Consider the following 10,415-nt stretch of genomic DNA (forward strand, 5'->3'; position numbering starts at 1 on the left):
TCTTAGGTCCAAATAGGTGGCTCCACATTTTCCTACACTGAGCTTTATCTGCCAGTTTTATCCACTCACTTAATCTACCAATGTCCCTTAGCAAACTTTTTGCTCCGGCTTATACTATTTATTGATCACCTAACTTGCTGTCATCAGCAAACTTGGATATAAGGCTTTCTATTCCTTCATTCAAGCTATATAGTGTAAAGTTGGGTACAGATCCCTGGGAAACATTAGTCACACCCACCAATTGAATACACACCCATTATGCTGTCTCCTATCTCCTATTCCCTACCCACAACAATATGATGCCTCCAGTTCCATGCACTCTTACTTGTTGCAGTGCCTTATATAGAACCTTGTCAAATGCCTTCTGGAAGTCCATATAAATAACATCCGTAAGACATTTCCTTATCTGTCACATTAAACACCACCTCAAAAATTCAACCAGGTTCACAAGACATGATTTATCCTTTACAAATCCATGTTGGCTCTGATCAGTTCTTAATTGTCTAAATGTTCAATTATTCCGTTCCCTGACAGGTCATAATAATTTCACATTTATTGTAGGGAAGTTATTAGGCCTATAATTTCCCAGTTTCCCCAAATCTTCTAAAATAATACATGAGTTATATCTCATTCAAAGGGAGCATTCACTACATTGCCAATATTATCTTTATAACAGTTGCAGAACCAGTATCACAGCAACTATCAGGACCTGTCAAACTCATACAAGGTGAAGGTCAGAGCCCCTCACCCCTCAGGGGGGCGGTCAGTGCCCACAGAACCTGGACCCCTCTGGGGAGTCAAGGCCCACAGAGCCTGGAACCTTCTTGGGGGGGGGGGGGGGAGGAGGAAATCAGGGCCCTGCTGAACCTGGACCCTTCTTGGGTGAGGGGGGATGGGGGCCAGGGCCCGCAAAACCCAGACCCATGGGAAGGTCCAGGCGTTGGGAGTGGAAGAGAAAATAAAAGGAATTTTTTTTTTTTAAGAAAATTGCTACTTTTATTCTGTATCATTCGCCAGTAAATCAAAACATTAAACATGTTCTTCCTGGGTAGCATTGTCTGAGTCATGTCACATACAGCCAAGGAACCCAGACTCAATCTCTTCACAGCACTGCCCTGTGCACTGTCTGCTGGTTTGAAGTGTAAGTAGCACTGGTGGCTGCGATTCAAATTCTCTCCTCAGACTGCAGTCCTCATTTGAGGGAAATGGGTCTTTGAGCTGCATTGTCTTTATGTTTTTCTTAGAATTTCTTTCCTTTGTGAACTTTGTTGTGTTGCCACATATGCTGTTTCCTTATCCTTTTCCAGTATTCCCGAGATTCTGGGTCCAGTTCATCCAGACTCTTTGGGGGTCCAAGGTTCAGCGTAAACAACCTACAAGATAGCCATCTATTAAAAAAAGTCCATTTATTGTCCACAAAGCATCCAGTTACACAATAAACAAACTCCAGCTCAGGGGTTCCCCCTGGTGGGGAAGAGAGTACAAGACAGGTGCTAATATCAAATCCATCATGAATGAGCTGATCTCAGCACAAAGGCTTAGCTCAATGGGAGAAGATTCCAAAAAAAATCCAGCTTGGGTATTTGTTCCTGATCAGGGTCGTGATCACGTAAACTTTGCATGAGTTTTTTTTTTAAATGTACTTAGAATATTGGCAATATTGGAAAATCCATGTTTGTTGCCCACCCCAAGATGGTGGTGGTGCAGGTCATATTCTGCAGTGAACGGAGTGACATGATGGGTCACTTCATAAGGATTAAGAGTGAACCACAGAGCAAAGGGTTGTGGCGGGGGCAATTTCCTGGAGCAAATGACATTAGTCAACCAGCTGGGTTTTACAACAATCAGCAGCTGTCAAGTTTAATCTGATTTATTGAATTCAGTTTCACACTTACCTTGGTGGAATCTGAACCCACAGGTTGCCAGTTCAACATCTTAAGCACTAGGCTACCATATCGGATGAAACCCCTACACATCAATGCTGGGTGTTGAAAATATCAGATTCACATTCCTTGCTAGAATATTCTGACAGACTATATCCACACTCTTACTACTTGGGCACAGTGAGGGGTGTTCAATATGATGATACAAACTGAAAACAACTAGGGACAACTTTCCCTTACAAGAGTACCTACAACAAGGGGACAGAATTAGAACTAAGCTGGTTAAAAAATCAGGAAAAGCTTTTCCAAATAAAGGGCTGTGGGAATCTGGAAATCACTGCATTAGATGGGCCAAACAACTGAATTTCTTCAAAGGGAAGAGATGCACAAATATAGATAAATAGAAACAGGTGGCCACCATTTGGCCCTTTGAGCCTGTTTTGCCATTCAACAAGATCATATCTCAACTCTACTTTGCCACACTATCCCCATTAATTTCCTTAGTATCCAAAAATCTATCGACACCTGTTTTGAATATACTCAACAAATGAAGCATCTACAGCTCTGTGGGGTAGAAAATTCCAAAGGTTCACAAAGCTTTTATTGAAGAAATGTCTCAACTCAGTCCTAACTGGCTGACCCCTTATTCTGAGGCTATGACCCCGTGTTCTAGGTTCCCCAGCCACGGGAAACATCTTCTCAGCATTTACCCTGTCAAATCCCTTAAGAATTTTATATGTTTCAATTAGATCACCATGCATTCTTCTAAACACCAGAGAATATAGGCCTAGTCCACTGAATCTTTCCTCTTTGGGCAATTCCCTCATCCCAGGAAACAATCGACTAAACCTTTGTTGCAGTTCCTCTAGGACAAATATTTCTTCTTTAGGTAAGCCCACCAAAACGGCACACAGTACTACAGGTGTGGCCTCACCAATACCATGCATGATTGTAGTGAGATTTCTTTACTGCTGCACTTCAGTCTATTTGTAACAAATGCTAACATGCTATTTGTCTTCCTAATTGCTTGCTATACATGTATGTTATGAATCATGTACAAGGACACTCTGGTCTCTCTGAACATTTCCCAGTCTCTCACCGTTCAAAAAGTATTTTTTTTTTATTTCTCTTACCAAAGTGCAAAGTTTTTAAGCTTTGAAAAAGTCATACAGACTTTTTCTCCACAGATGCTGTTAGACATGAGTTTTTCCAGCATTCTCTGTTTTTGTTTCAGATTTCTAGCATCCGCAGTATTTTATTTTTATCTTTAGTGGATAACTTCATTCTTGGCAACATTGTATACCATCTGCCATGTTCTTGCCCACTCATCCAAGCTACCCCAATTCCTCGGTAGCCTCTTTGTGCCCTCATTGCTAACTTCCCAAGTTCTTTTTGTTTTAAAATTTTACATTCACAGGATCTGGGTATTGCTGGCAAGGCCAACATTTATTACCCATCCATAATAGTCCCATAAAAGGTGGTACTGAGCCACCTTCTCGTTTGCAAGCAAGTGGCTTACCAGGCTATTTCAGAGGGCAACTATGAGTTAAGATTAAAAACAAAAATACCTGGAAAAACTCAGCAGGTCTGACAGCGTCTGCGGAGAGGGATACAGTTGACGTTTCGAGCCCATATGACCCTTCATCAGAACTAAGACATATAGAAATTAGATGAAATATAAGCTGGTAGAAGGGGGTGGGTCGATAGGGGGCCAGTGATAGGCACAGGCCAAGAATAGACTGCCAAAGATGTCATAGACAAAAGGACAAAGGGGTGTTGACACTATCTAAAGGATGTGCTAATGGGGACATTAAGGGAAGCATGCTAGTGGCAGATGGCCCTAGTGCGGGTGGGGTAGGGGGAAGGGATTGAAATGGGCTAAAAAGGTGAAGATGAAACAATAGATCGAAATAAATTTAAAAATAGGAGGGAAAAGAAAAAAATTATAAATTATTGGAAAAGGGGGGATCGAAAAGGGGGTGGGGATGGAGGAGAGAGTTCATGATCTGAAATTGTTGAACTCAATATTAAAAGCTGAAGACTGTAAAGTGCCTAGTCGGAAGATGAGATGCTCTTCCTCCAGCTTGCGTTGAGCTTCACTGGAACATTGCAGCAGGCCAAGGATAGACACGTGGGCATGAGAGCAGGGTGGAGTGTTGAAATGGCAAGCGACAGGGAGGTCTGGGTCATGCTTGCGGATTAGACCGAAGGTGTTCCACAAAGCGATCACCCATTCTGTTTGGTCTCTCCAATGTAGAAGAAACCGCATTGGGAGCAACAAATGCAGTAGACTAAATTGAGGGAAGCGCAAGTGAAGTGCTGCTTCACTTGAAGTGTTTGGGCCCTTGGACGGTGAGGAGTGGGGAAGTGAAGGGGCAGGTGTTGCATCTTCTGCGGTCGCATGGGAAGGTGCCGTGGGAAGGGGTTGAGGAGTAGGGGGTGATGGAGGAGTGGACCAGGGTGTCCCGGAGGGAACGATACCTGCGGAAAGCTGCCAGGGGGGGGCTGTGAAGGGGAGATGTGTTTGGTAGTGGCATCATGCTGGAGTTGGTGGATATGGCGAAGGATGATCCTTTGAACGCGGAGGCTGGTGGGGTGATAAGTGAGGACAAGGGGGACTCTATCATGGTTCTGGGAGGGAGAGGAAGGTGAGGGCGGATGCTCGGGAGATGGGCCGGACACGGTTGAGGGCCCTGTCAACCACTGTGAGTGGAAAACCTCAGTTAAGGAAGGAGGAAGACATGTCAGCGGAACTGTTATGGAAAGTGGCATCATCAGAACAGATGTGACAGAGGCGAAGGATCTGACAGTATGGGATGGAGTCCTTACAAGAAGTGGAGTGTGAGGAGCTGTAGTCGAGGTAGCTGTGGGAGTCGGTTGGCTTATTGGTGGATATTGGTGGACAGTCTATCACTGAGACTGAGAGGTCAAGGAAGGGAAGGGAAATGTCAGCGATGGACCATGTGAAAATGATGGAGGGGTGGAAATTGGAAGCAAAATTAATAAATTTTTCCAGATCCAGATGAGAGCATGAAGCGGCACCGAAACAGTCATCGATGTACCGGAGAAAGTGTTGTGGTAGGGGGCCTGAGTGGGACTGGAACAAGGAATGTTCCACATAGCCCATAAAGAGACAGGCATACCCATGTATACCCCATACCCATGGGGCCTGAGTGGGACTGGAACAAGGAATGTTCCACATAGCCCATAAAGAGACAGGCATACCCATGCGGGTACCCATAGCCACACCTTTTATTTGGAGGAAGTGAGACGAGTTTAAGGAGAAATTGTTCAGTGAGAACACAAATTCAGCCAGACGGAGGAGAATAGTGGTGGATGGGGATTGTTCGGGCCTCTGTTCGAGGAAGAAGCAGAGAGTCCTCAGACCATCCTGGTGGGGGATGGAGGTGTAGAGGGTTTGGACGTCCATGGTAAAGAGGAGGCAGTTGGGACCAGGGAACTGGAAATTGTTGATATGACGTAGGGCATGAGAGGAACCGCGGATGTAGGTGGGGAGAGACTGGACAAAGGGAGAGAGAATGGAGTCAAGATAGCAAGAAATGAGTTCCGTGGGGCAGGAACAGGCTGACATGATTGGTCTGCAGGGACAGTCCTGTTTGTGGATTTTGGATAGGAGGTAGAAGCGGGCCATCCGAGGTTGGGAGACTATGAGGTTGGAAGCTGTAGAGGGAAGATCTCCAGAGGAGATGAAGTCAGTGACAGTCTTGGAAACAATGGCGTGATGTTCAGTGGTGGGGTCATAGTCCAGGGGGAGGTAGGAGGAAGTTTCTGCGAGTTGACACGCAGCCTCTGCGAAGTAGAGGTCAGTGCGCCAGACAACAACAGCACCACCCTTGTCAAGATTATTGGCTCTGGAGTCATATATAGGCCAGATCAGCTGAGGATGGCAGATTTCCTTCCCTGAAAGACATTAATGACCCAGACCGGTTTTTACAACTATCAGTAGTTTTATGGTCATGATTACCGATTTTAGCATTTTAATTTCAGATTATAAAAATTAACAATTTAATTTCTCTGGTGGACATGGGCAGGCGGGGGGGGTTGATTTGAACTCATGTCCTTGAATCATTAGTTCAGACCTGTGGATTATAAGTCCACAAAGACAATCAATATGCTATCCTTCCAATTTTGTTAAACGTATTTGGGAAATAAGGGTACTAGGCATATGGAGAAAGAACATGAATTGGATTAAAAAAATAAAGTTATGACGGCAAGTAACAATGGATAACCTCTATAGATGACTTTAGGGCCAGAGGACAGCCACCATCTTCCACCAAACATTTACTACAGCCAGGAGTCGACATCCATACCCAATCAAGAGGGAGTCAAAGGAAGCAAACAGGCAACAAAAAAGTATCCAGGTAAGGGGGAATATTCACCATTCAGGGTATTCAGTATCTGGCCGCAGTTCTGGGTCTTTGCCTTGCTTGTAGATATTGACTCCCACAGCATGTGTGGTCAGAATGACAGGATCCTTACAAACTTCTGGGCCTTGCAGGGCCTCTTTGACTCCCATCTTACCTTTCCCTTTGACAGCTGAAATTATATGAAGAAATTTTCAGGAGTGAAGGCAATGTATCAGCACCATGAGGACCTCCTGAAGTGCCTCACAGCCAATGCATTGAGCTGTAGTCACTGTTGTAAAGAAGGCTGTGAATTCAAACCCTGGGAAATGGAAGGGAGCTGCCTAGGGCACACTAACGGTACAGACCGGGATGCAGGGGGCGGTGGCTGCAGTGTCCCCCAGCACTGCTCCGTCTGGAAGTTGGGGTAGTGCCGTGTGCACTGGCACTGCTTGGTCTGGGGCTGGGAGGGGGCTGTTTACCCCAGTGGAGCTGTGTACCCAAATACTGCCCGGACTAGGGGTGGGGGAAAAGAAGAGGCTGTGCACCTCAGTACTGCCCAGACTGGTTGGGGTGGGGGGGGCGGGAGCTGTGTACCTCATTCACAAACAAAAACAGAAAATGCTGGAAAAACTTAGTAAGTGGGGCTGTGTACCCCGGTACAGCCCGGAGAGCTGTGTATTTTAGTGCTGCCCAGACTGGGGGGAGGGGTGATGGCAGGGGTCAGTCATAGAGGTCTACAGCACAGAAAAAGGCCCTTCGGACCATCGAGTCTGCGCTGGTCTATCAAGTACCTAATTATTCTAATTTCATTTTTCAGCACTAGGCCCATAGCCTTGTATGCCATGGCATAGCAAGTGCACATCCAAATACTTCTTAAATGCTATGAGGGTTTCTGCCTCTACCACTCTTTCAGGTAGAGAGTTCCAGATTTCCACCACCCTCTGGGTGAAAAAATTCTTCCTCACATCCCCTCTAAATTTCCTGCCCCTTACCTTAAATCTATGCCCCCTGGTTGATCCCTCCACCAAGGGGACAAGTTCCTTCCTGTCTACCCTATCTATGCCCTTCATCATTTTATACACCTCAATCATGTCCCCCCTCAATCTCCCCTGCTCCAAGGAAAATAACCTCAGTCTATCCAATCTCTCCTCATAACTAAAGCTCTCCAGCCCAGTCCAGGCAACATCCTGGTAAATCTCCTCTGCACTCTCTCTAGTGCAATCATATCCTTCCTATAATGTGGATTCCAGAACTGCATGCAACACTCTAGCTGTGGCCTAACCAGTGTTTTATACAGTTCCGGCATAATCTCCCTGCTCTTATTCTATGCCTCGGCTAATAAAGGCAAGTATCCCATATGCCTTCTTAACCACCTTATCCACCTGTCCCACTACCTTAAGGGACCGATGGACATATACACCAAGGTCTCTCCGATCCTCGGTGCTTCCCAGGTTCATCGTGTATTCATTGTGTATTCCCGTGCCTTGTCTGTCCTACCCAAGTGCATCATCTCACACTTATCCAGATTAAATTCCATTTGCCACTGTTCAGCTCATCTGACCAGCCCGTCTATAGCCTCCTGTAATCTAAGGCTATCCTCCTCACTATTTACCATCCCACCAATTTTCGTGTCATCCGCGAACTTACTGATCAATCCTCCTACATTCAAGTCTAAATTGTTTATATATACCACAAACAGCAAGGAACACAACACCAATCCCTGTGGAACCCCACTGGACACAAGCATCCAGACACAAAAAACACCTCTCAACCATCACCCTCTACTTCCTGCCGTTCAGCCAATTCTGGATCCAATTTGCCAAATTGCCTTGGATCCCATGGGCTCTTACCTTCGTTATCAGTCTTCCATGCAGGACCTTATCAAAAGCCTTGCTGAAGTCCAAGTAGACTACATCAAATGCATTGCCCTCATCTACACACTTGGTCACCTCTTCAAAAAATTCAATCAAGCTGGCCAGACATGACCCCCCCTTAACAAAATCATGCTGACTGTCCTTGATTAATGCCTGTCTCTTCAAGTGTAGATTAATTCTGTCCCTCAGAATTGCTTCCAATAGTTTCCCCATCACTGAGGTTAGACTGACTAGCCTGTAGTTCCCTGGTCTATCCCTTCCTCCTTTCTTGAAGCTGTGTATCCAGGTACTGGCCAGGCTGGAGAGGAGGTTGTACCCCGGTACTGCCCAGTCGGGGTGGGGGGTCTGTGTACCCCGGCATTGCCCAGACTGGGGGAGGAAGGGCGGTGGGGGCTGTGTAACTCGGTACTGCCCAGACTGGGGGAGGAGGGGAGGTGGGGGCTGTGAACCCTGGTACTGCCCAGACTGGGGGGAGGAGGTGGGGGTGGGGGCTGTGTACCCTGTTACTGCTCAGACTGGGGAAGGAGGAAGGGGTGGTGGCTGTGTACCCCGTTACTGCCCAGACTGGGGGAGGTGGGGGGGTGGTGGCTGTGTACCCTGGTACTGCCCAGACTGGGGGAGGAGGGGGGTTGGGGGCTGTGTACCCTGGTACTGCGTACCCTGTACTGCCCAGACGAGAAGGGGGGCTATGTACCCCGGCATTGCCCAGACCGGAGGGTGGGGCGACTGTGTACCCCGGTACTGCCCAGACTGGGGGGGTGGGGGGACTGTGTACCCCGGTACTGCCCAGGCTGGGGGACAATCTGCGGCCTCAGGAGGTACAAGCCTTCCCCGGGAGCTCGGATCCAGGCCGCAGCGGCCTTCCGCAGCATGAAGCGGGATTTCTGCTCATTGTACTCACTGGCTTTCTTGGCATATCCGTTGGCAGCAACTCTGCGGACTCGGCCACACTGCAGCAATGCACCCCTCACCGAGAGGCAGGTAATTAACCAGCCACTCCGAGCCGCCATCACTGACCCCCCCAACCCCCACCTGTCAATCACAGGCCTAGCGTCATCAGACCACACCCACTCGTGACATAACCACGGCTGCAACCAATCGGCAATTTACAGGGTTGCAGCGCCCCCCCATTGCAGGAATCTATGTTTGATGGAGGCACCTTATACCAAGCTTAAACAAACTGGGATCAGAGGCTTGTAGGGAACATAAAGCACTGCAAGAGTCATTTGCCTTCAAAGTTTCCCAATGTAAATATTAAAATATTGCCTTTCTAAAAGCACCCAGGATTCCTGATCTTATTTATAATCCAGTAAATTATACTGTGCAAGCATGTGTGGACATGAAATGATGTCCCTTGCAAGAAATTAGCTTCTCCCTATTCACCACTCGAGTTCTTGTGCTGTAGCGTCCCTGCCTCAATCAGAAGCTTCAGGTTCAAGACCCACCCCGAACTTAATAGGAGGTGCGAGGTGTATAATATGGCCCGAAGAGTGAACTGCAACACACCACCACTAACCATCCAGACTCATATTTAAGGATAAAAGCAAAAAACTGTGGATGCTGGAAATCCAAAACCGTTAGGTTAAAGAAGCAAATAGTTGCCATGAACAAAAATTCCACCTCGACAGCTGGTGCAATTTTAAATTTAAGTAACATCCAGTAATTGTCATAAAAACCCATCTGGTTCACCAATGCCTTCTGGCCTACATATAACTCCAGACCCACAGCAACGTGGTTAGACTCGTAAAATGTAAACAGATTCAAGACCAGTTATTTGAAGAACAGTTTTTGAAATAATGCACGAGTACCAGTTTACAACAGAAATCCAGGCTGTGGAGAGAAGTTCACTGTGGATTAGAAGCTTCATTAATGAGGACAGCCTAGACAAACTAAGATTCTTTTCATGAGAATAAAAAGGGAGAACCAAGAGTTGTTCAAAATTAGATGATTATTTCCAATAGTTGGTGAGTCAGTAACAAAGACATAAATTTCAGTTTATCACTGGCAAAGATATGGAATGCCCTACCAGATACAGAGATGTCAACAAAATCCATAATAGCTTTTAAAAGGATTAAAGTGGATATTTTTTTAAAAATGTATATTTAAAAAAGCTTTTTTAATTCATGGCAGTATGACTAAGTGGATAGCTCTTTCAGAGAGCTGTACAGTTGTAGTTTGCCAAAATGGCTTGCAGTTCTGTAAAACTGATGCTTTTAATGATTTGTGTAGTGAGAGTTGAGAGAGTTTTCCTCCTAGCTCACCATTGTATATTTTTTGTTAAGGGTCACCTT

The 10,415-nt window shown here is 46.2% G+C and overlaps 1 protein-coding gene across 1 annotated transcript; it reads right to left on the bottom strand.

The window, feature by feature from the left end:
• Positions 1 to 968: 968 nt before the first annotated feature.
• Positions 969 to 9,181, bottom strand: mrpl54 (mitochondrial ribosomal protein L54). Its single transcript, XM_041204734.1, has 3 exons — positions 9,026 to 9,181; positions 6,284 to 6,440; positions 969 to 1,373 (listed from the first exon to the last, which is right to left on the bottom strand). The coding sequence occupies exons 1-3, from the start codon at positions 9,132 to 9,134 to the stop codon at positions 1,241 to 1,243; spliced, it is 399 nt and encodes a 132-aa protein (XP_041060668.1). The 5' UTR covers positions 9,135 to 9,181; the 3' UTR covers positions 969 to 1,240.
• Between the last annotated feature and the right edge of the window lie 1,234 nt (positions 9,182 to 10,415).

Source organism: Carcharodon carcharias, chromosome 14 (assembly GCF_017639515.1).
Source record: "Carcharodon carcharias isolate sCarCar2 chromosome 14, sCarCar2.pri, whole genome shotgun sequence".
NCBI lineage: Eukaryota > Metazoa > Chordata > Chondrichthyes > Lamniformes > Lamnidae > Carcharodon > Carcharodon carcharias.

What these genes read in the sequence shown, in the direction of transcription:
- mrpl54 (XM_041204734.1), bottom strand. Translation starts at nt 9,134, where the DNA reads ATGGCGGCTCGGAGTGGCTGGTTAATTACCTGCCTCTCGGTGAGGGGT. An exon ending in CGGATATGCCAAGAAAGCCA is followed by an intron (nt 6,441 to 9,025) that starts GTGAGTACAATG and finishes ATATAATTTCAG; the next exon opens with CTGTCAAAGGGAAAGGTAAG. An exon ending in GATACTGAATACCCTGAATG is followed by an intron (nt 1,374 to 6,283) that starts GTGAATATTCCC and finishes GCTATCTTGTAG; the next exon opens with GTTGTTTACGCTGAACCTTG.